General features: G+C 38.6%; 1 protein-coding gene across 2 annotated transcripts in view; it reads right to left on the reverse strand.

Moving 5' to 3' along the window:
* Nucleotides 1-26542, reverse strand: part of TRAPPC9 (trafficking protein particle complex subunit 9) — a 462611-nt gene that overhangs the window by 264705 nt on the left and 171364 nt on the right. For both annotated transcript variants that reach the window (XM_066336558.1, XM_066336551.1), the window contains one exon: nucleotides 22415-22525. In XM_066336558.1, the coding sequence (XP_066192655.1) occupies nucleotides 22415-22525 (111 nt within the window). The remainder of the gene's footprint in view (nucleotides 1-22414; nucleotides 22526-26542) is intronic.

Raw genomic sequence — 26542 nt, forward strand, 5'->3', positions numbered from 1 at the left:
AGAACTAATACCTCATCATTAAATCACACCCAATCAACTAATTTGGGTATTTTTTAAATTTACTTTCTGTAACTTTTACTTCCTATACTCACACTTTGATCCCACTAGCTAGGAAAAAAAAAAAAAAAAAAAAAAAAAAAAAAGGTAGAAAATTGTAATACAACTCTCCATCATTATCAGGCCTTTTCTGACTCCTGACTGTTTAATTCCTTATTGATTCTTTTTTTAATCATATCCAAAATGAAATTAATTCTTTGCCTGCTGAGGACAAAGCTGGAAAGAAACACATGAATTTGCTCAGCAGCCTAATAAAGACTATCCTGTCTCACAGACAATGCTCTCTGTAGGAGCAAACCTTTCCTTTACCTTGACAGATGCAATTCAAAATGGGGCTCAGTGTGAAATCAAAATATTGAAACTGTCAAATATAATCACCCTTCTGGCACATCATGCAAAATTGAACCCTTGTTTTATAGACAAGAAAGGTGGTTTATTACTTTAGCAGACCAAGGTCTCAGAGATGACTCAGACTGGCACTGAGGAATGCAGAGCCCAGGGTGGAAGATGAGCACAAACCACACAAACCAAGCCCAGGGTCCCAACAGGGAGGAGTCTGCACCTGAGAGGGGACAATTGTGCTGCTGAGCACGGGAGAGGTTACAGGCAGAATTCTCCTCTTGGTTCTCTTGGAACCAGCAGTATAAAAGGAGGATGTTGTGCTTCTTAAGCTCTCAGTGAGATCAACCCTTCTGCCCTGAACTGAGGCTTTCTGCTATTTCACTGATCTTCCTGTGGCACAGGAACCTCGGTTCCTATATTCTCGTTTCCTTCACTCATTTTTTCTTTCTGCCTTTCCCCTTTATTAGACTGTGGCCCTAAAATGCAGTCTAAGAATTCTCAGCCTTGTCTTCTCCATCCCTGGCCAGAATCTCTGTGTGTAAATCTGAAATGACTGAATGTGTTATACAAACTTTGAAATTTATTTCCTTAGATCGGTTTTTCATGTTCTCCAATCTAATTACTGCTCCTTGCATTTCACAGTCTCAACAAAGATTACAAACACCTCCTCAACACCAAATACGACCATCTGCATCACTATTTCCAGAACTATTTAATCTTTATTTCCAGATGACAGACATTCTGAGTTGGAAGGGCATATTACTGCTCCTTTACCTTGTGCATGTTATTAATGTTTTCTAAAACTGCTTCTGGAAAGTCAAGTTTGGTTTCCCTCGGGTTACGTAATTTATTTCTTTATCACGTTCTGTACATTATTCAAGACCTTTTACAATAATTAGTTTTGCTTTAAACGGTAAGAGAACAACATTGGGTTTGGAAACTTGACAGACTTATGTCTGAACTGAAGCAAGGAAAAATGTTTAAAAAACAATGAAATACATGTGTAACAGTGAAGGATGATTATTAACAAAAAAATAAATCCCAGCCAAGTAGCAGAATACTGCCATTATACGTACTTACCTCAAATTATTTTTAACCCCTGTAGGTTATTATTTCTGTGCAAGAGTGTAACTTCTGTGTAAATGTATTAGACACCACACTTAGCAGTAAATTCAATTTGTATGATCTGAACAGACTTGAAAATTGATGAATTTCCACGTGATCAGCTCTCAGCATGTTTGTTTTTCAGTGGATTCAGAAAAGCACCTTTGATTCATTGTTAGTTTTTAATGCAATGTATTTGAAACCAAGGAATTGTAATTGCACACTTCTCGTGGAGTCAGTAGTGTTGACAGTCAATATGGAGCTAAAATAAAACATGCAGCACACCCAGAGGTACCCGTGAGGCATCACTGATGGGCTTGCCAGATACTGACACAACTTTTGGGAGCCTAAATCAAAACTAGACTCGTTTCTGTCTAACCATTCAAGAGTTCATCAGAGTAAAAGAGGTTAACAGAAAATTACAACTTGTTCCTCAGATTAGGCACCAAATTCTTCTGAAATAACTTCCTACTGGTTTGTTGCATGCCGGATTGTGACTGAATCAGTATTTAACTGGACCTGACATGCAGGGAAGGTACCAAAACTTTCACCAAATTCCAGTATGGAAATGGGAATGCAGGACCTGTTCTTCCAAGCAAGAACTGAGACTCCAGCACACATTAAATTTTAAAGGTGCCCAAGCACTGGCACTGGGGGATCTTCCACACCTAAGAGATGGCAAAAAATTATATTCTATCTTCTTCAGTTTTATTTTTCATTCCACCTGCAATCACTTGAACTGAAGTACAGCACAGAATACTCCATTGGCTTAAATCTTCTACTGTGAGGAATAGAATCTCATGTCCTCAGAGTAATTCCTACAATTTCTACCATTTCTAAACAATTCCACAGTACTCCACACCTAAATAACGAGACTGTTTTTTGTTAAAAATCTAGTCTAATGTTTTATTTCTGTGGTTACTGTATATGTTTCTCTGTCATGCAGTTGCTACCTTTCTAGCTGAATCAGCTTAAAATAATCAAAATGTTTCAAATAAAGCAAAGCAAATAATCCCCCAGGTACTCTGTAACACCACACTTGGAGGTTATTATCTCACCTCTTCTAAAGAAAAAGACATCTTCACTGCTTGTATTTCCTCAAACATCACACCTGTGAGGCTTCGCTGGAATTTGGATGCCACACAAATATGTTCTTATAAATAAAGTAATTTTGAAAACCTGCTAACTTCTTTAAGATCCAAGTATTTCATTCTTGATGGGCATCTATTCAAGTCTTCATGCATAGATGGACACAACCTATTTGTAGTTTTTCTTCAATGAAACGAAGTAAGATATTTTGCCAGAGAAGAGGTAAAAAAAAACCCTTAAAGCAAACCCAAATTTTCGTTGAACAGTCTTGAGATACAGAGGTATCTCTGGTAATTAAAAAAAAAAAAAGTTAAAACCCTAATAATTTTTGATCTAAGAGATCAGACATCCACCGCAAGCACCACCATTATTTTAAAGTGACAAATTTACTTACACTTCATAAATTCACCTTCAAGTCATGAAACTCTAATTATTTTTTAATTACTATAGAACACTAAAAGAAAACTCTGAACTGAAAAAGCAGCTTACAGTTTTCTAATATTCTTTCAGCATTCCTTAAATAAAGGGTAGAAAAGGTAAGCAATACACAGTAAGAAAAAAATCAAAAGCCTTCAGTGTGAAAACAGATTTGTGAATATATATATATACATCTGTCTTTACATCTATCAATCTATCTATATTTATATATGTATATATAAAACAGTCTGCAAAAGAGTGAAGCACTGATCTCTGACATGGGTCAAACCTAGATTAAAGGAAATTGCAGGAAGGGGAATTGTATTAAAGGGAATGGAACCCACCAATAAATGGAGAAAGAACTTTGATTTTAAGATCTGATACTGACAAAAATTCCCCCTTAAGATACTTAAAACCAGTGAGGTATCTTTCCTAGGCAAGAGAAAACCCATGAAAGAGGGAGAATGGTACAAGGGAAAGAATCTCCAGATTTTCTGCACCTAGGAAAAAGGCAAGGCAGATTTCATACCCAGTCAACAGTGTCAACAAAACCATCTTTAAAAGAAATAAGGAAGAGGTCAAAGAAACTGAATGTAATGTTGGAACAATTTTTTACTTTGGAAAGAAAAAAAAAAATAAAAACTGTCAAAACAAAACAAACCCTTTTTTAAATCGATAGATCTGAAAAGTAAGGGTCAGGACTCATCAGGCGGGACCCCAGAAGGGGCAGTTTTTCTTGGACACCACATTTCCTTGCTCATTGTCATTTCAGGGAGGACTTCCAGCATCTACACAAGTCACTCATCAGCTGCTCTGTGGGGACCCTTCCTACCCCTTTCATCATCCAGCACTGAGTCCCATCAGAGGCAGAGATAAATGCCTGCACTTCTAAAAGTGTTCTTCAAAGACACAGGAGCAGAGAGAAACAGCAGCTTAACAGGAATCATGTCTTAGGAAACTCAGTCCTTAAGAGAAACAGTACGCTTAATACTGGGATCCTGTTCTTTGTGAAGTTACTGTGTTCTTTACAGTCAATATAACAATCTGTCTCAGGTGCAGATAAAACCTCAGAATCTTTTATTGTAAAAGAAAATAGGAAAGGAAAGCACAGGAAGTACTTGGTCAAAATCCTTCCCTCTGAGAAATTTTAGCAAACAACCCCTTCATTCTGTACAGCACTGCAGCAGACTGCACCTGTGCTAGGTGACCCTGCTTGAGTAGGGGCACGGCAACTCTCTGACCTCAAAAGGTCCACTCCAACCTAAAAGACTCTGAATGATGCTGTGACAACTCATTTCATTGATATTTTTGACAGAGCATTCACATCCAAACCAAAATGCTCTTAAAGTTCCTGAGTATCTAAACTACATCTACTGTCATTAATGATAGATGAAGAAAAAGCTTTGAATGGCTCAAGCTGTCAGGACCATATGTTTCATACTTCAGGACATGACAATAAAATTTAATGTAATTTTAAACAAGTGCATTTTTGCTGAAGGTTTTATTAGACAATTACCCTCCATGAGCTTCACAAGCCTCTTACAGTGAGCCATTCATAAAGTGGATTCACGCTGCAAAAAAGCACAGAACTGTGTCAACAGCATGAGCATTTCATTCAGTTCCTATGTCTGCTTCATCCTCCTGAAATATCCAGGTCCAGAATTTAACACAAACTGCAAAGCAAAATCTGAAAAAACCACAATGAACACTTTCAGTAGGTCAACTGAAATTCTTTTAGAATCAGGTATATGACTAACTTCCACTGAAACTTCTTCTAGTTCCTCCAACAATAATAAAACCAGTAATTATGACTTATTAAATACTTTCTGTACATTTAAGTGAAATACATGAGAAAACATTTGCTGCTACATCTTAAATTACTATTTTCCTCTTTTCCATAATTTTGCATTATCCCTTAATCTTTTGTAATTCCTGCAGCAGCAAGTGTTCAAATATAAGTACTGATCAGAATCACTTTGTGTCAGGGACAAAACACACACAGGAAAAAGGCATCCCACTGTCAATGGATCTATGATCAAAATGAAGATATAAAACTGCTGAGAAGAACAAAAACCATAGTCAAAAATTCACAGTCAACACAATATAAAAGTCAACCAAATAAGAAAAAATCTTTAGTAAGTGTTCAGGTACAAATTCTAAGCGGCAAATGAGTATAATTTTCTACATAAAATTAAAGTTTAAATGCCTCAAAAGCTTGAAAAATTATCACAGCATGTGAATGCTGTTTTATTCAACCCACATTTAATTTCAGATTTCCAACAGGGCTCAGGTATTTCCAGGACTGGAAAGACACGACCACTGGAAGAAATTATTTGTCTTGAACAATGTTGCAATTTTCTACATGACTGCAAGTCATTTACATTTCAGATCACCACTGCTGATGATGTATTTAAAATAAAAACTTCCAGAAACCTTGAAGATGCTCTCTCCAATGCCCAGCTCTGGTCTCACTGTATTTACATTTCCCCTCAAGCAGTGCAGGTTCAGCTGCTGCCAGGGCAGTGAATTCAGCAGCCACAGCACACCCAGAGAAGCAGATTGTGCTCCTGCTCCTGGCATTTCACTGCCCATGGCCAGATTGTCACTCCCCATTTGGTCTCTCAGGCTCCACATCACACCTTACATCTCTTTAATAACAACATTTAGCCCTCAGCATATGGGTAAAAGAACCACATGAGAGGGACTTTGCTATCCCAGGTCACCCTGTTAGATGAAATGACCCAAGTTCCCAAAAAAATGAGCAAAACACCAGTTCTCAATTCTGCTCCTGTTCAGACATTCCAAGTGAAGAATACAGGAAAATCTAGAAAGCTCAACAGTGAGTCAGGAATTGTAGCCTCCAATACCTCAGGGAAGAGAATGAGGGCTCTACAGGGCCCATCAAACTGGCTTCACAGTGACAAAATACCAATTTTGGATCCCACAAAGCTCTGCTAAGTTCATTTTAAATTATATGAAAGGCAGAATTGCTGTCAATAAGATGTAAATCCTGTCCATCTACTTAGCACAGAATAATCCTTCATCTTATCCTTCGTGCTAAAGAAGAATTAAAATTGCTGAACGCCAATGACAGTCTTCCAGATTTTTGTTTGTTTGTTTTATATTGAAAAAGAGGCTTCTGCTCAAAGTTATACACAGGAAAAAAAAAATGGCAAATGAAACACAACCCTGCACAGCCCTTGAGGATGTATGTAATTCCCAGGCCTCCATAATTTAATTATTTTTAAAATTTCTAGCTTTGTAGCAAACTCCCATTCCCAGGCATGAAATTACAGTCCTTGTAAACTTCTGCTGAGGAAGCATGGGAAGAAAATGAAATTGTTCTAACCAGTTCTAGTGCATTATTCTTGGACTTCAAACAATTGAATGCATCACCCTTAGTGCTTCAGAGTCAACACTGAATAAACATCTCTTACATCTTTTAAGCTTGTTTGTGCTAATCTATGCTGATCTACATCAGGTCAGGAATTATATTACAATGTGAAAGCTCAGTGTTTAAAGGTTGTGAAGTTTTAAGAGTTTTTCTCTCACATTTTAAAGAAGATAAAAGGTCAAGTGACTGCTGGCTGCACCTTTGGGAGAACTCTGCTACACAAGATGAGCTGAGTGTACAACAGTGGTGGAACATGCATCTGTCTCTGAGAATTTCCTTTCCTTTCCTTTCCTTTCCTTTCCTTTCCTTTCCTTTCCTTTCCTTTCCTTTCCTTTCCTTTCCTTTACTTTCACTCTTTTTTTTTTTTCTTTTTCCTTTTTGTTTTTTTTTTTTTTTTTTTTTTTTTTTTTTTTTTTTTTTTTTTTTTTCCTTTTCTGCCTTTTTTTTTTTTTTTGTTTTTCCTTTTTTTTTTTCCGTTCTTTCCTTTTCCTTTTTTCCTTTTTCCTTTTTTTCCTTTTTTTTTCCTTTTTTTTCCTTTTTTTTCCTTTTCCCTTTTCCTTTTTCCTTTTCTTCCTTTCCTTTTTTTCCTTTCCTTTTTTTTTCCTTTCCTTTCCTTTCCTTTTCCTTTTTTCCTTTCCTTTTTTCCTTTTCCTTTCCTTTCCTCCTTCCTTTCCTTTTCCTGCCCTGCCCTGCCCTGCCCTGCCCTGCCCGCCCTGCTGCCCTGCCCTGCCCCTGCCCTGCCCTGCCCATTCCTTTTTTTCCTTTCCCTTTTTCCTTTCCACCCCTTCCCACCCCTGCCCCTGCCCCTTTCCTCACTGCCATGATCAGAGGTTCTCCCACTCTGTTGCCTTCTTTACAGGCACATTTTGTACCTCACTCTAACTGCAATCCCATTTCTCCCTGCCCAGCACAATCGAACAGTCCATTCCCCACTGACAGCCCCATTCCAGCTCTGCCCATGGAATGAGCACCCTGGCAGTGCTCCCCAGGTCACTGCTCTGCCATCTCAGTCCCAGGCCTGGGAAATGGAACTGGAGTCAATCAAGCAATTAAATTTGAGACTTCCTAGCCACTGGAAATGCGGCAGTCGTCCTCTAATACACCTACAGGAAATTAAAGAACGTTATCATCAGCCTATGAATAACTTTTTAATTCAACCTGCTGCACCAGCAGATGCCAGGTGGCTGCATCTGCACCAATATAGCACCTGTCCCAGGTACCAATATAGCACAGCACAAGGCTACCTCTTCTCTTTATTAGAGGCTTACTTTAAATCAGCTTTGCAGCTCTTCACGATATGGCCTGTTTCCCTCTATCTCTGCTTTTAGTAATATCTGCTAATAAACAACATGACAAATATTTGATAATAAACAATAGTAGAAGCCTGCATGAACCAAACCTGTTTCTCAAGAGCACTGATATTGTTTCATATCAAAACATTTGGAGGACAAATCTGATAACCTTTTAGGTACCACTGAAAGTTATGATTCAGATGATTTTTTTTTTTTCACACTATGGAACAAAACACAGAGTTTAGCTGCCAATTAGTCTTACCCTGTAAAGCATTTTCTCACTAATTCTGCCAATTCATTCCACTTAGGATCTGGAACTTAAATGGAGGAGGAGGGGGTGAGTTAAAAATAGCAGCAGAAGAAAAGAAGAAAAAAAAAAAAATGAAGAAAAAAAAGCCAATTAGCAGGAATTGCCACAGTAACCTTTGTCGGGATAAATTTTAAGGTATAAGGCTCCAAGATAGTTACTATGGCGACCATGGGCACGTGCAAGGTACCTCTAATGAGAAATGCAGTATCCATCACACAAGCAAGTGGATGCAGCAGCAGCAGCCCAACAGGCTATTTAAAGACACTTTTCTCCCCTGCCACTTCTTTTTTCAAAGAGCAGCAGGAAAATAAACTATTAATCAAGTAGCTTTAATGTGTGGGGTTTTCTCAGTGTTTTATTCTTTCCCCACTCCTTCAGTCGCTGAACTGTTAAGATCTCAGTATAAGATTTATCCAAATTGAACACATTAGATTTACAAACATTACCCACACTTTGCCTACTCTTTGCAAAATAAATTTAACTCACAAGTCATCCAAAAACTCCAAGGAATGAAAGGTATTGACCTAGAAAAATGAGACAGACACAGGTTTAAGACTAAAAAATAAGAAAAATGTTCGTGAAAAATCTTGTACCAGTTCTCTTATTTGCCAATACAACGTGCAGCTGTTATCATTTTAAAAAATATATTTTACTAGATGGAATCTCAGATGTATGTTTGGTATTTTCTCCAAATACACACAGAAAAGTAGTCAAAAGTGAACAGCTTAAAAAAATAAGGTTTCTCCTTTTTCTACAAGAAGCCCACTTCATTTCCAGTGTTTACAAACAAAGTCTACTTCAAACATGGGCTGTCACAGCCACCACAAGCACCCTCATTAAGGACAAGCTTGGATTAACTTGTTCCAGCATACACAAAATGACACAGTTCCCATCAGGACCCTAAAAAACATACTTCAAGACCCTAAAAAAAATAATAAAACGTGTGCTGCTGCAACTCCTTGGTACCTCTCAGAGCGCTGCTTCCAACCCTGGGCTCCCCAGCACAGGAGAGACCTGCACCTGCAGGAGAGGCTGCAAAGGAGGGCCATGGAAATGCTCAGAGGGCTGAGCCCCTCTGCTCTGGACCCAGGCTGGGAGAGCTGGGGGGGCTCAGCCTGGATATGGGATGGCTCCAGGGAGACCTTGGAGCAGCTTCCAGTGCCTAAAAGAAGTGAGAAAACCTGAGAGTTACTTTTCACCAAGGCCTGCAGTGACCTGACAGAGGTTTTAAATGGAAAGAGGGCAGATTTAAATGTGATATAAGGAAAGTGGCTTTTATGACGAGGGTGGTTCTGGCACGGGGTGCCCAGAGAAACTGTGGATGCCCCATCCTGGAAGTGCTCAAGGTTGGATGGGGCTTGGAGCCACCTGAAATAGTGGGAGGTGTCTCTGCCCATGGCAGGGATCAGAAGGGGATGATCCTGAAGGTCCCTCCCAACCCAAACCATTCTATGTTTCTATAATTTCAAACTACACATTGAACAGAAAGGTTTGTTCAACACCATGCCCAACCTCAAACCTGGCACCATCACCCTTCTCAAAGCCTGGGCCAGCTGTCAGTGGTAACTCACTGTGCTGGGACCACAGGAACAGCCCTGGTTCATACACAGTGTCAGTCACTGCTCCTGCCCTCACTGTTAACACAGGTACACTTCACTGCAGCCTTCCACTCGCAGTTTTTGCTTGATCAAGTCTGGTTTTGTTCATACCAAACTGAATCTTCATGCAGTGAAAGAATCCTATTCGTGCCTCTTAACTATCAATAAATTACTGAACTGCAATTTTTATCTTTCTCCGGTGCTAAAGAGGCGGCTTCTCTCCTTTTAAACCACTGCAAATTAAATACTAAAATCTTTCTTTAAGTAATGCATCTAAGCCCAAAGCACTCAGGAGAACACACTGTGAAAACCAGATCAATGGTAGCTTGTGATTTAAATAGGTTAAATGTGGGTTTGGCAACTTTGCAGCCAAGCCTTTGCATTGATATTAGCAGGTGTTAGATCTCCTTGAAGCTGCAAAGCTCTGCCAACTCATCAGGAGATGCACAACTCATTAACTCAATTTGATATAAAAGATAGGGCTGAGAAGCTTCCCTGATGAAGTAACTTTGGAAGGAAACTTTGGTGGTGAGTATAATTTACATATTAGCCCCTCACTTGTCAAAGGAAAAGATTTTAGCTGAGATAATCCCATGTCTGGGACTTTACCACACATTTCACAGCCAGCTATTAACAGAATTAATATTCTGCCATGTGTTCTGCAGAGTTGACATTTATCTCAGGTCAAACTGTTTTTTAAAAAAGACAATGAATAAATACTTCAGGAAAAATACTTTTATTCTAGTAAACTGTTAGAGCAGGAGTCAGAGAGAAAAATTTCCTCATGCAAGCAATGACTCAGTAGATTCTTTCCAAAAGAAGTTTGTTTCTAGAGACTTCTATAGATAGGAAGAAAACCCACATTTTAATTCTATGAAAAGCACACTAAACCACTGGCCCAAATCTATTCTGCTACACTGAGTTTATCTAGTTGCAATAAATACCTGAATTTATCCAGATTATAACTGTTTTGTTATGTAGTTTATAACTCTGTCAGCTGACTCAAAATATTAAAGCAAATGTTGCTCTCCTGCTTGTCCACTGCCACCTTCTCTCAGTTAAAGCTCAGAGCTAAAACCACCTGGCATCAGCACAATTTGAGGGAAAGAAGACTCTGAAGAGGAGAATAAGCAACAGGGGAGAGGAGAAATAAGAGTATTTGAAGCACCCAGAAGAGCACCTGCCATTAGTGAGGAAAATCTCAATTCCATCCCAAAATAATCTACTATAAACAGCTTCCAACCAGCTCCTCAGCAGTGCAAATCCTGCAACAACTGCATGTGTGGGAACACTCCAGAAACCTTCAGGTTAGAAGTCAGGAAAAAATCTGTGGACAACAGCAAAACCTTCACCAAGAAGAAATAATTCAGGTTTGTGAAGACAGTTTCAAATTTAACCACCTTAAAACAGTTACACCAACCAGCAGAGCTTTATCTTGTAATTAAGTGGGGGGAAAAAAAATACTACCAATCATCTCAGACAATTAAACTTGAAATATTTTTATACTTCATTCTTCTATTCACAACGTGTGCTTGCTTTTATTTTCTCTTTTTCCCCTGAAGTGTAACACTGGATTCCTCTCTCATATCAGGTTCCCTTTTGCAAATATTTTTCTCCGAGCACTTCCTTTCAACTTAAATAGTTTTCAAGTATCATCTTCTCACTTGGTGAGATCATTCCAAAGAAGTGAAAATATCCTGCCCTGTGCTGATACAAAACATTCTGCTAAAAAAGATGTTTGTTTAGTATTCAACCCCTACTGAGTGATAGGTAGGATTCTCCCAGATGTATTAAAACTTGGATCCAACTCCTAAGAGACAAAAGGCAGCCCTGAGTTCATCATCCACTATTAAAAGCTCAGATTCTTTTTCCACCCTGTTCATCACTCTGGATTTATTAAGACTGAAGTTCACCTGACAATTCATCACCTTGTCCTCTGTAACTGCTCCCATCAGCTCCCTCCTTTACAGTGCAGCACCGGGGCCCTTCCCAGCCCCCTGCCCACCCCTCTTCCAACCCAGATCCAGACAAAGCTGAGCAGCTCAGGGCCCTGAGGGGCTCCAATAAGGACCTCAGCTCTACAGGCTATTACTGCCTTTCTAAACTAATCACTAACCTTGCCTTCCTACCCCAGAGCAGCTTGTTTTCCCTATCAGCTTCTGGTGGGGAGCTCCTTCCCATGTCAAGAATCACATCAATAAGAGCCTCCTCACCCACAAACTTGTTTATTCCTGAACAGAACTTCAATGGATCTATGAGCTACAGCTTCCCTGCATAAAGCTCTGCTTACTCCTTCCTGGTTCAGCACATTTATTCGATGCAGCTGTACACATAAAACCGAAATAAACATGTAATTAACCTTCTTTAGCACCAGTCACCCTCTTTCCTAAGGGTACTTATTTATTATTTGACATATCAAATCTGGAATGTTTCCATGATGTCGGGATCTTTCATAGCCTGAAAGCACTCTACAGGATAAGGAATAATTTGGTAAGTGTATCTATGGAGGTTTTAAACACACCTCCTGCACTAGGCAGAAATCAAGGTGCTACATAATCCAGACTGAAAGTTGCTCTCCCACCGAGGGCCAGGAAATCAAACAATTCTCAGAGATCTCATTTCAGAGTTGTCAATTATACTTCAAATATACAAAGCTAGAGCAGAATTCTTCATTGTTATGAAAACACAGTGGAAAGAGTGCATTTCTGAAAACCTCAAACATGGCAATGCTCTCACTGGGGAGGATTCAGCCGCTGGAAGAGTGGGATGGAGTGAGGGGAAAAAGACATTAAAGAAGAAAGATTACAAATTTAACATCTCCCCATTCCCTGCCAAGATTAGACACTTTTATAGGGCAAATCACAAACTGTATTCACACTTAGCAGAATACTGGTTTGTTTTTTAAATTCAGGACCTATAAATCTTTCTATTATTCCAAAGAAGGCTTCAACTTTTTGCCTGTGATCTCAGTTATCATGGTGGCATTGGTGAGGGGGAAAGAAAACAAAACTTCCAAATCAGCATCTGGAGACACATTTGTAACTGCAAAATGAAAATGTCAAAAAAGGTTGGCTTTATATACTATAGCATTTACTTAACATCTTTCAGTGATCTTTTCAAATCACTGTTGTTTTAGCTTTTGTTTCCAGTTAATGAAGGCAGAATTAAATGGATGTCAAGAGTAAGAAATAAATTCAAGTTGATGAAGCACTAATTTTAAATGAGTGTTGTCTTTGAAGCAAATACTCACAAACCAGCTATTTTAATTATACTTTTGATCATCAAAAACAAATTAATAGAAACTGGATATTTTAATACCCAGCTTCAGGAAATCTATGCTATACCATCGTGATCTTTTACAGAACATCAGAGAGCAGGCACAAAGCCAAATCTGGGCAACATCCGAGTGTAACTTTCATAAATCCTTTGGCCATTAAGGCAGACGTAACTGGCAGCCACTCAAGACAATCTTCTTTCATCCCATTAACGCAGCCACCGTGTCACCACGGCCACAAAACACAGCCAAGTGCTCCTAAATGCAGGGAGTGTTATGGTCTAAATTAATCTATTTACCACAGATATCGATCAAACCAGGTGTGACCTGCAGACCTACACCCAAAAGCTCAGTCTCTTACTGGCAGCATAAACAAAAATGACCTGAAATGTGTTAGGGAGCCTTTCCACCAAAAAAAAAAAAAAAAAAAGTGTATATATATATATAAAATTGTAAATTGGGAAATGGACTGAAACTATTCAGTTACCTTCACCACTTTGCCCTGCGATCTCTAAAGGGTCTAGGAAGCATTCAGATACCCTTCACTCCTTATGTCCAAGTGTCCAAATATCAGAGCAATTTATTAGGCAAATGAATTCCACAGGATTTTTTTTCATCTGTTAGATGAACATACAATGCACCAGGTTTAGGTGTCAGTTTAGGAGCCGATAAAGTATTGAACTAACTGAACCCATGGAGGAGGACTGTGCAAATTCGCATTGCTCACATTAACACATTACTTAAAGTAAGGCATGAGTCTGCAGGTGAAAGGCTTACCAAAAAGTGGCACTATGCCATCTGTAACAGCAGAAAATACAGGAAAAAAGGCTAAGGAAAAGAATTTGTCTTCCAGATGCGGGTAAAAAAAAAAAAAAAAAAAAAAAACCAAGAGAGATTAGGACAAATTTTGGAAAGACAGAAAGTCTTGGAGAACGAAAGCAAGCAACAGAGGAACCAGTTCTATGGACACGTGCCTCTAACACTGCTGGCTTTGGGAAGAATGAGCAAGTTTACCAGTGAGTGGGCAGATTCTCCAATCAAGGAATAGTACAGGCTGGGATGTCCCTCAAACCTGGAAGTTGGCCATGAGGCCCCACGTTCACAGCACAGCACCAGGCAAGTAAATGAATCTTTGCACATGCAGGCACAGAGCTCAGGGCAGCTGCCCCTCCCTGCCCTGCCCTGGGCACTGCTGCATCCACTGGGGAGGAAAGAACTCTGAAACAACCTCTGCAACAACAGGCTCTGCAGCCTGCCTTGAACTGACACTTCAAGGCAAGTCTGGCAGAAAACTGGGCTGTGCCAACTGTGCTGGAGCTGCACAAATGCTCTCCCCCACTTCTCTGGGCTCCTGTGGGGGCACCTCGTGCTCGGCTGCCATCGGTTCACTCAGGACTCCCAGGGTTCTAACATGGATTTTATGAAGAGAGACAGCCAAGAGAATATCTCAGGTGTGCTGACCACAGAGCAGGCCTGAGACAATACAGAAATTTTGACTGTATCCGTCTCACAGAAATACAGACAAACGTGGGGAGAAAAAACAATGTTGATTAATACAACTTTCCTTTCTCCTTCGGTGTTCAGAAATCCTACTGGAAAAAGGACAAACCCAAAAGTTTCATGGAATCTTTTCTTCCTGGGAATACTGGTATTTTTGTATTTCATTCTAGCAGGGAGATTGATTCACAGTGAAAGGTTGATAATGTTCACCTTCATCCCCCACTTTTTTCCATCACCCATCAATGCTGAAACATGATTTTCTAAAACCACAGTCTGAATTTATTGGTTTGAATACGTGTGAATTAAGGGCAAGCACAAGTCATCTCAACTCTGACTTCTCTCAGGAAGAGGTATTTTTTCTTGTTTAGCTTGTTGCTCTAGTGTTATCTAACAAAAGAAACAATTATAATTTTTCTTACATTCTTATTTTTTCTTCCACATACCTTGCACAAATTGCATACCAATTTAAAAGTATGAGCACTTCGGTCAATTTTTTTTAATAGGCCTGCACTTTGTCAGATGCTTCCACAACTGTACCTAGCACCCAAAAATTTCAATAAATAATTTTTTTTTCAAGTATTGAATAAATTAAGGAAAGAAAAAAAAAAAAAAAAAAAAAAAAAAGTCTCTTAAAAAAAATTCCTAAATCTGAATCTTGAAATCAATTACTCTGACTTTTTTCAGGAGAGAGCTTTTGAACCCTGCCAGTCCTACAACCTGTAATCTACTTAGGATTTAAGGGGAAAATGAAGATGACTGGACTGGATTTTGAGTGATTTATAGCTCATTTAAAATTGGGACAGCAAACTCGTGCTTCATCTGTGTAATATTTTGTATAAGGGCCAAAATATCCAGCCACGTTTATGTTGTACCCTATTAAACTTAATAAATCCTGTCAGACACACTTGGCCTGCGCTCACAAAGCTCCTGTTTCCCCAGCTGCATACACAAAATATTATAAATAGTGTAAATTGGGTCTTCTGAGGCCAAGGCAATGTTCAGAGGGGTCAGAAAACCTGCCTTGCAGGAGAGATCCAGTGAGGCAGTCACCCCTGATTTAGGAAAAGGCAACTGAAGAAGTGGGAAAAGAAAAAGAATCTTATGGAAAGTCATGTAATACCAAAGGACCTGCCTACCCAGTGCAGTATCCCAGGATTGATATAATCCATACATTGAGATTTGGGGAAGGGAGGGAAGGGAAGAGGAAAACAATCCCCTTTTCTCAGACAAGTCTGAGAAAGCCAACCCAAAGGAAGCTCTTCATACCAGCAGCTGGAGAAGGAAAGTTCACCCGAGCTCAAATACACATTTTTTGACAGAAACAAATGCTAAATTCAAATGCAAATCATAGGAAATAGATTGTCTGCACATTCTCTATGCAAATACATCCTAACTATTCAGAAGAAAAAGATGATATTGCGTTAGGGACAGGACAGGGACAGAAACAGGAATATACGGCTGTAATACCAACAAGGGCATTTGTTTTCATCATCAGTTACAGGGATAGAACACTGGAAAAGGTCTTCCAGTTGGGAAGTGTGGCAATTGCAGGCAGATCTTTGGCAATTCCATGGAGGATGCCTCAGTCCCAGCCTTTGTAAAGGTCTTGCCCCCACTTCTCTGTGAGGGAGACGGTCTGACGACGCCTGAGGCCTTGAAATCTCTTCATTTCCAGATGCATTCATAGACAACTCAAAGTTCATTTTTTATTCATATGTTCACTTCCTTTAACCTTTACAGGAGAGCCTTCCTCTGTCCTCACCTCATAAAGTGCATTAATAATGCCTTTAAATTTTACTGCTCTTGTCAAACCGAAGTCAAAAGCCTTTTTATTTTCACTGGTCACCTGAATCTTCTACCATTTGATCTCCTCTCTGTCCTGTACGTGTGACCAGAACTGAGTATCAACATTCTCTCCTCCATTCCCTCTTTCTGTTTTCCTCTCCCGTTCTCAGATCACAGTTGGGTTTTGCAGTGCGGTCACACTGAGGACTCTCAGCCCCTGTGGTCACCCTTCGCACTTTACAAAGGAACCAGGACCACAGCAGGGACAAGCTGGGAATAAACCTCAAAAGAGCATCTGGTTTTCACGGGATGCAAATGGATTCCTTGAGTACTTCAGCTACAAAGCAGTCCACAACTGAAATTTCTCTTTATTACTTCTTATATTGCTCTTTCCCTTTTTTAATTATTGTTTGTTATTTCGCCATTTAATAGTTTTTGCAGAATCCTCCCGTAACATCTCCAGGTTTTGCGAAGTGCTTTGAAATAAATATGAAAATCATAACTGGCTCATACTATGGATCTGACCAGTACTAGATGTATCACCATTCCCTACCCAAACAATTCCTTTATAATATTTTTGTTGAAAATAACTAACTATTCATTCAAAATTATGTACTGTTTAAAGATGGATTTGGCCATTAGTAGAAAAAGGCAAGCCTTAAAAAAACTAAAAGTGTATTTAAAAACTGTCAAATAAGAGACAAAATGAAAACAATTGCCCTGACAACAAAGGGTGATTTTCATGTTTTAGTTAGTACAATTTGACTTGAAAGTATCTCAGAAATATCCAGCTGACCACAGATTTAACATGAAGACCAAGGGCAACTGCTGTGAAATTTTATTTTCTCTTGACAGCAGGCAAAGCCTTAATCATAGCAGCTTTGTCTTTAAAACATAAACTGTAACAGCAATGTATGGAAAAAAATCATTAATCTCCCACACAGACAACATGCCCTGTCATAAACAGACACACAAATTAAACACTGACTTGGCAGCTGTGAGAAATAACAATCATCATTTACTTACACATGGACAATAAATTTATTGGGGGAACTTCTGGTTCAGAATGGGGCAGAATTTTTTAATTCTTGCTCCCTTTGAAAGAGGACTGAGTTCAAAGTGTTTTCAAAATGTGCACTGTTAACTAATATTGCAGAAAGTGCATTATACCACTGCACAGACTTCACAGCTCAATTAATAAATGCATTTACATCAAACAATTAAGCACAGAAATGGCTCTCATAATTAGTATGCACACAAAGGACGTTAAAAAAATTCTTTCGTTTCCACGGATGAAAGAAACACCAGACTATGTGATGAAAGGTATAGAAGTGAAAATAATAATTTGTTTCTTTAATTATTCTTGTCTCATTAAAACATAACAGAAAAAAAATCAAACTGGGTGAAGTCAATACACACAGAAGTTCACCTAGCAAAATTGAGCAAAATACCTATAATTTTGCTGACTATAAAAAAAGAACCAAAACTTACCGTAGAGTGTATATATAAGCAAACACAGTCATTTAACCCTGTGACCCTGCTAAAAGGCAGGGTAAAACTGCTGACCCAGAAAGGAAGCCTGAACTTGAGTGTTGACTTTCCTACTGCAGTATTTCTTCAGCTTATTTTTAATTAGGCAGCTCCCAATTAAAAAAAATCAAAAGGCCAAAATTCCATCATGTTCTTTCACATCAGCATCCCCTGGGTCACCAGCACTTGTGAACTGCAAGTTTTGCACAAAAGCCTCTCCGATTTGAATTACCAACAAAACTATTTCCTCATTTACCACTATTTGGCCTGTCCTTCTCCTGTCCTGAGCATCCCAAGCTTTAATCCCTGTGGTCCTCACGCCAAGGCCAGGAGAGTCTGAAAAGGCCAAAGTGTGAATGTGCAGAGCCCACGTGGGGAAGATTTCAGCAGCTCAGCTGTGCTGTCCCTCAGGGACAGAGGGGAGCACTGATGCAGCCAGACCTCCCCAGCATCAATGCCTCGGGCACGGCGTGCGCAGAGTGGGAATGGGAATGGAAAGGCAGGGTGTGTGGTACAAAATGAGATATCCTGGGGCACACAACGAGATAACATCTATTACCATAAATTATGAAGTGATTTACACATAAATGAGGGTTGTCATGAAATTTAATTTTAATGGTTTGATAATCAAGAAACACAATAATTACCGTACCTAAGGTTTTTCAATAAATTCTGATCACTGTTAGTGGAAACTTTTTTGTTCACAGACATTAATACAATTCCCTCCAAGAGCTGTCTGCTATATTTTTCCATGTCAGAACAACTTGTTGATTGCCTCGTTGCTGGGATAAACAAGCTCAGATTTCCTACTGATTACATTCAAAACACTTGCACTTTGCTCATTGCAAAAGTCCTTTAACATTGCAGCTGACTGCTTCAAGAAACAGCTTTTTTCTTCTTCAGGAAACTGGAGACTCAGCTAGTCCAGAAAAAAATCTCTGGAGGCTGAACTTTCCAATAGCAGACACAAGAGAATTTGCTTGCCTCATCATCACATGTCATACATTCAACTGGAGAGGTGAAGAAAACTTGCAAAATTTTAAATTAACTGAAGATATTGCCACCTCTTCAGCATCACTCACTGCAGCCAGAACTTCTGTAGAGTAACTTGGCTGACATTTTTCATCAGGACACCAGGTCTCCAGTGCATTTCCCTGTGGATATCGAAGTTTAAAAAAGCTCCTGCAGATGTAAAGCAGGAAAAATTGAGTTGTAATCTAGCTTTGCAATGAACCCTAACATTATTTTCAGGAGTTCAACGAACAACCATCCACAACTCTTGCTCCTCTCTTTTCCTCAGCCAACATCACAGGAGAGGGAGGACAAATCTCCTGTCTCTTCCTTCTCTACTCCAACCTAATCTTGGTTCTCTTGTCTCCCCATCATCTCATGGGAATAAAAGACCTCCAACTAAAACATGTCACTAATTGTGCCACAAAGGGATACAAAGGAACATTTCAAGTCATGTGGAAACCAGAGATGGGAATATGAAGTCGCTAATTAACGTCCTGGGATATAGGGGGGAAAAAAAGGTTGATCCTTTGATTTGTTTGTCTGCAAAACAAGCAATGATGAAAGACAGAAAGATGAGTGAACAAAATAATCACTGTGCCCAAATTATCACTTCTGACTATAAAATGACAGGGAGCACAGTTGTTTCTCTGTGCTAAAATAGAGGGAAAAGAGCGTCACTTCTCAGAAACACTGCTGGTATATATCTCCAAGAACAGCTACAATGCACACAGTAAATAATCCAAATTATTGGCTGAAAAGTACAGCAAATTGTAAGTTTAAGCTTTTCTGAAAGCTAAAATGATAATTTTCACTAGTCAGCAGAATAGTCTTACTGTAGAAAAAGGCATCTATTTTCCAGATAGTCTTTTAATAGCCTAAAGGATGTCTCTTTTTCTAAGTAGTATAATACCAGTTTTTCCTGACATATGCAGTGTTATTGTAGCAGCTATTATTGCCCTGTCTCTAAGTTAATTGAAGCAAATTGCCTTCCAGACCTTAAAATAAAAATATTGTGCAGTACTCTACACATTTGATCCATTTTACATGAATACAAATAAGACAGAGAACAGGACAAGGCTGGAATGCACCAAACAATGTGGATACTACAAAATGGATCCCAGGGACTGCCCTTCATGGGCTCAGAAAGATTTGGCAGTGCCAGCACTGACCTACTGACAATCTCAGACTTTTTTTTGGCTTTTCTGTTTCCATCTCCTCACTCTCCCCACTGCCAGTACCATGGTCAATTGTACAGCTTCGTTACAAATCAAATATATTGCAGAGAGTGTGCTGTAAGTGCAGCACCCAAGAACTTCCACCAGCATTCCTCATTTTCCATGGGAGCAAAGCAAGAATCCCCTGCAAATTCCCTGTCAGGAGGCAAAAACCTACATTCTACAGTGACCACTGTGTAATATAGAGAAAAGAAGCAACACATCAAAACTTCCAAGGTATTTTTCTTTCTAAACATCCAACGTGGGAAGCAGAAGAGGCCAGAGTAAGCAGGATGCAGCATTATCCTTCTTTGTGGGTGTGGAGGCAGAGAATATGAAAACAATGAAAACACTTACAGTCCCCAGCAATAACAACAGGGACGAAGAAAACAATTTCCTGCTACCTCCACTCTGTCAGGATGGGAGATTTCAAAGTGAGGGTGATGAATAGAGAGAGAGTAAATTACAAAAGGAAGAGAAAGTGACCAAAGCTGGCAAAAAGTCGGAATTTAAATAAAGGCAGAATGAGGCAAGCATTAAGAATGAGGGCAGCATCCAAGAGGTACTGGGAAGAGGAAAGAAATCCTAAACTTGATTGGAAACCCTCTCTTTAAATATGAATCAGCTATTAATAACAATCAATATCCAAAGAAAAAAAATCCGAAAAGGAGACTCTAAAAAAGGGATGTGTTGAAAAGCTTTGCATATTTGGGTTGAAAATCTTGGTTCAAAAGCAGATTCCAGGCAACGCCTGCCCTGTATTAAAAAGTAAATTTCTGGAGCCATTGCTTAAAAAGGGAAAAGATTTATCCTTCTTTTATTTTTCCTTTTTTATTTTTCCACAAAGAGGAACGAACGTCTTTTTCTAGAAGGAGGAAGTTAATTTTAAAGCCCAGTGTATGTTCCACCTGCTTTTCTCTAGTAGATCTATTGGAATAAAAATTAAAACTAAGAGCAACATAGGAGCCATATACACAGTCTTAAAATTAAAAGCACTTACCTTCAAGAAATAGATAATAAACAAGTTTAGAACCAATAGAAAAACCCTATGCAATTTCTAACCAACACGAAAAACATATTTTGCAATAAGAATAAAAAAAACTTTAGAAGTTTAAATACCTGCAACACATAAGCAATCTCCCTTGATAAATGACTGTTTCAAAAGACTTTCTGAAAGGGTTTATATCCATTAAAATGTAATGATTTAAGGATATTTAAATTTAAATCCACAGGAAAATAAAATTCAACCAAAGGGATGCAAAGAAATTTCATAACATGATTTGTAGCTTAAATTCTCTCTGTTATATATTGCCCCAAAAACTTGGCATGAAAAATTTTTAAGGGTTTGAAAACTATAAAAACAATGCAAAAAACTCCAAGAGGCATAAAAATAAAATTACAAAACAATATGGACGTATAAGAACAAGAACATTTTCGTGACTGCTTAAACTGCATTTTAAAAAAGAAAAAAAACCAATTCTTTCCAAATAAAAGGAAGAAGCACTGTATGTTACTGATGTTTTTGTCCATTGCTTGGTAAAGTAAAATTCAACCTGAGTTTGAGTCAACATGCTTCCACTTGGTTGTGCTCTGGGAGTCACCAAGGCAAAAAGCATTCCAAATTTCCTATTTTACCTATCCTGTAATTCTTCTTGACAGCTGCATTCCTTGCAATTAACGTGGTTTGACTTTGAACTTAATATCCATCCAGGCATTTGGAGCCATAAAAACATCTCTCTTTAACCAAGTTTCTCAGCTGCAGGCCTTAAAGTCTCTCCCAGAGAAGAGAGCAGTGCAGGGAGCCCCTGACCCAAAAGCAAGATTCCCTTTTTCACATTATCACCTTTTCTAGGATGAAATTGGAATTCAGAGGCAATGATCATCTGAAGGAGATTAATAAGGCAGCCCCAGGCAACAGCCAGCAGCAGGAATCTGAGGCAGGTGTATAATGGCAAATAATGGTTAATAATGAGCTGTACATCACCCTGGCAGGGCTTTAAGAATCAATACCCAAAACAGCCTGCTTGATCGGAAATATATTTTCCCACAGAGACTGGAATTGCTTTTTCTTCAATTCTATTTCTCTTTCCTGTAGTTTTCCTTTGTAGGAAAAGTGAGGAAATGGCTGGGGAACCACGTCAAGAAAATTTAAAACTGGGAAAGGATAACAAACTATCAGATTTTAACACCAGGATTACATTCGGAGCACATGGAAATTACATCCAAACACTCTACAAAAGTTAAATGAGGAGCACACCTCAGTACCAACTGCTTTGTATTTCATTATTTTCAGGACTACTACATGCAGAGCCAAAATAAATTTACTTGAGACATGGCTAAAACTTAGCGATGCACCTTCAGGAAAGCAAAACTTTTATATTCTTCAACATGTGTACAGCGTTTAAGAAGAAAAACAGGCACCTAAATGTCATCAGTTGTGTACAGAAAAATAATGTGGCTAAACCTGGGCCCTTTCAGCAGTGACAGCACTCACCGCTGACACTCCCCAGCGTGCAGAATTAAATCTTCATTGTTCCTGGCACTGATGGTCAGCTCGTGCTCTGTGGAGTTGAAGACATCAAGGAGGAGGTGACACTGCCGAGTGCTGTTCAGACAGAGGGAAAAAAGCATAATTTCAGTGATGATATTACTGTGTGTCTATCAAAATTGGTGTTTATACATGGATATAGATATATATGCAAAGAATACATACATTGACGTACAGGTTTTATCTCCTCCTCCAATTGTAAGAGCATCCTTATCCTTACTAAAAACAACCTTTTTAAATATTAGGTTTTTTTTGCTAGAATGGAACAGAAGGATACATCCTAAAGAGAAGCAGTCCCATGACAATTCTGACCTGCACATTATCAAGGCCCACAGCATTTGTTCACCTGTCTCTATTCTCACTTTGCAGGTTTTACATTCATTTCTGTGGGGAAAACCACAGACATTTTTCAGTTTTTCTTGAACCTTCACATAAAAAGAGTTGTATTATTTTAAATTACTTTGGCATTACCTCTTTAAGACACAAATTTGCAACTAAAATTTTAAATTGGTTTAAGTTCGTTGTAAAGGAAAAATTTTGTTGTAAATGAGAAATTTCATTGTAAAGGAGAAATTCCATTTCCATGGCTTGTCCAGAGACCAAAACAAGCTGGCAATTGGAGCACTTAACCTTGAGAAGAACTTCTCTGAGAGGGAGAATGCTCCTCCCTCTGTAAAACAGGCAAACACAGGCACTTCTCACAGAAAAACTTAATATTTGTCAGCTACTATCCTTTAAATCCAAATTTCCCTAGATGCATTTGACAGAAATACATCAACTGCATGTCTGGTAATAAGAAAATAATACTGACAAAGTTGTAGAATAGAAACTTTACTCCAAAAGTTCATTCCAGTAAACCTTTTCATTATAATTAAAATTATAATATTCACCAGTCTTATTAATTATGATAATATTTATAATAATAATTTAATAATTCAGTTACTACTTAATACAATTAAGTGTTAGTATTTTCAATACTTATTTTACTCTAATTAGTATTCTGGAAAATGTTATTCTAATTTACAACCTTTTCTTCCATGTGAGAATAAGCAGAAATAATAGCAATGGTGATAAAAATATAATACCCAAGAAAATTTATTGGAACCGGGTACCAAAATGCCAAATCCAATCAGATAGCTGCAATAACACTTTACCAATCTATCTGAAATGAAAAGCTTCCCAAGAGGCTTCTGAACAACCCAGAAATATTCCCAAAAGGGAAGAAAGAGGAATATTGGTGAGGTGAGAGTTGTCAGAGCCATCCTTCAACGTGCACAATCAAGCTACATTTGTGTGTCTGGGGCAACCAAGAATATTTACAGTTATTATAGTCATAGGTGTTGTAGTTACTGCACAGTAGTTTACAATTGAACTGAAATTCCATTCCAAAGGCAACTAAACTCAGAGGTCCAGGAGTTTAAGAACTGTTCTACTTTGGAAATAGTTTCTCTGGTCCATAATACAACTCTGTTCTGGAAATCAAAGATGTTCCTTCCAGAGCACACACAGGAGGACAAGTTTTGCCAGCCCTGGGGGTGGGAATGCTCCCAGGACAAGCCCAGGAGGTGGAGGTTTAGGTCCCCAAGTGACAATAATGTCCCCTGCAGCCAGGCACTGCGAGAACAGCAAGTACTGCTGGGGTCAGGACCAAGTCTCTTAGCAAAAATAAAAAGCAAAACTGGGGGTGGAGGCTTTTTTAATATATATTTTAAGAGATTTCTCTCCCTTTGTAAAACCTCAATGACTGCTGAATACAGAGGGGGATGCAGGAAGGCAGCCCAGTGCCTGAAGCAAACACGTCAAAACTCAAGAATTTAGAACAAATAAGGAGACGTGGCATTTGTTAGAAACTTCTTCCTTAGAACTCACAAGAAAGAAATAACTGGAAGGCCAGTACTTGAGTCAATTACCAGAAAGAAATGGAAAAGAAAAGGGGGAAAAGCTTTTATCAGCTTATACCTCACTGGGAGAGTGAGATGAGACCTGTGAAGTCTCAGACAACTTCTGCATCTCCAGTAGAAACAAGGTGATGGTCTGGAAGAGCAACTTCCAGTGTAGATTAGTTTTAAACACTTAATATGGAAGGAATTTTTTATTTCTGCCACAGCAAACCCAAAAAAAACCCCCAAAACCATTCAAACTTCCTGCAATATCTTCTGGCAGCAGAGCCAAAGTTTTGCAAATAAAACAATTCACACCACAAAGGACCTACACAAGCAACTGCCCTTCAGGACAAAACAACATCACTGATATCAAAAATCTCCAAATATGAATTCTTGAAAATTATTCATCATTATGACATTTATTTCCTCCTATTCCAACACTACACAAAATAGACATGTAGGAGAAATAATTCTTTTCTTGTAATTTTTTGTTAATTCTCAAGGGAAATGTTTAGGTAAAAAAAATATAAAATTTGAAGTTACAGGAATATTACAGTACCTTGAAAACTTAGAAGAATAAGATATTAGTGTGTAAGAATTGAAAGTAACATTAAGACTGCAGAAAAAGATAGCACTAGATCTTCAGAATAAATACAGGACAATATCAAAGAGACTATTACAGCAACAAAAAGCAAACACAATTAAAGGTTAATTTTTATTATTATTATTAAACTAGGAAGCTTCAAAAAGAAGCTGCATCCAAGCTCATCTTATGTTTATCCAAGAAAGCATAAGCTCTAGAAAATCAGATGTTATGCCAAAAAAATTTGAAAAACAAAACAAAACTAAAAAAAAACCCACCCAAAACCAAACCAACAAACATCACAAACAAACAGAAAGGAAAAACACAAACAAACAGAGAGGGAAAAAAAGAAACCCTGAAGCTCTCAAAGAATAATTTGCTAAAGATCTGAGAACTAGCAGGATTTTTTTTCTTTTTTTTTTTTTTTTTTTTTTCACATTCTGCAGTCAGTAAGAGCATGTAGAACTCATGATGCTGAGTTATGAAACTTCCAGGAAAATGAAGAATTAACAAGAAAGTCAAATAGTTAACAATAATTTTCCCTCCAGCAGAACCTACAGAAGGCCATTCATTGCAAGACAGGAATTAAAGTCCCTATTTATTAAAGAACCTATTTATTTATGTCAGTAAAGGAGATTTGAGAGGCAAATCATGTTCATGCAAGTGTGACAAAGGAACTCCAGTAAGATTTTCGTGAACTCCTATATTTTAGTGCAGTCATGAATGTGTTTCTTAAACCAAGTTCTTTACCAGAAAAATTCAAACATTGAGTAGTTTTAAGGATTTTAAGGCAATTGACCAAATCTTAGACCACTAGTGCTGACCTCAACATTATGTAAATCAGGGTGTTTTAAAGTCTGCCAGGTTATAAAAAAACCCCTAAAACACTCAAAAGAATAAATGGATCTCAAGTTGATTACATTATATACCATAATGGCCTACTGACACAGAAACAGAGAAACACCAGTCATAACCCACAGATTTCTGGAACTGGGAAAGATTTGCCCACATATACGCAATTTATTATCCCTTTCCCAAACTATCCACCACCTTTTAATGGTTTACACTAAATATTTAATTGGTTGAGGAGGATAGATCTTGAGTCCTCTAAGTTTAGTTAAGCAGGTGTTAGTTACCATTCATCCCAGAGAAGGCAGAGAACACCCCACATTTCACCCATTCTGAAGGGTCACCAGTGACTTCCCACTCGTTTTTAGGGGTCATTTAATTGTTACCAGCTCCTTTTGAAGGTTTGGGTTGAACACATCCAGAATCAGCCGGTTTTCGTTTGGGTGGGGTGGGTTTATGTTGTATTTCTCTAGGGAATGATTTTTCCCCAGGACCCCTGAAGCCTGTAATCATGTAGTTTTACCCTTCCTTCCTTTCTTGACCCAATTGGCTGAGGTCCAGCCATCCCCCCTGGGCAGAAACCTTGATAAGGGCCTGTCCTCCCTCTTTCTTCCTCTTGCCCTCCGGCTCTCCAAGGCTCCAGCCCTCTTTCCCTCCTTCTGGACCTTTCTTGCCCTCTGGACCTCCTGCCCTCGTTTCCCCTCCTGGAATAAACGTCTTGGATCAACCCTGGGGGTAAGAGCCTCTTTTGGATCTTCT

The sequence above is a fragment of the Sylvia atricapilla genome, chromosome 1 (genome assembly GCF_009819655.1).
Source record: "Sylvia atricapilla isolate bSylAtr1 chromosome 1, bSylAtr1.pri, whole genome shotgun sequence".
NCBI lineage: Eukaryota > Metazoa > Chordata > Aves > Passeriformes > Sylviidae > Sylvia > Sylvia atricapilla.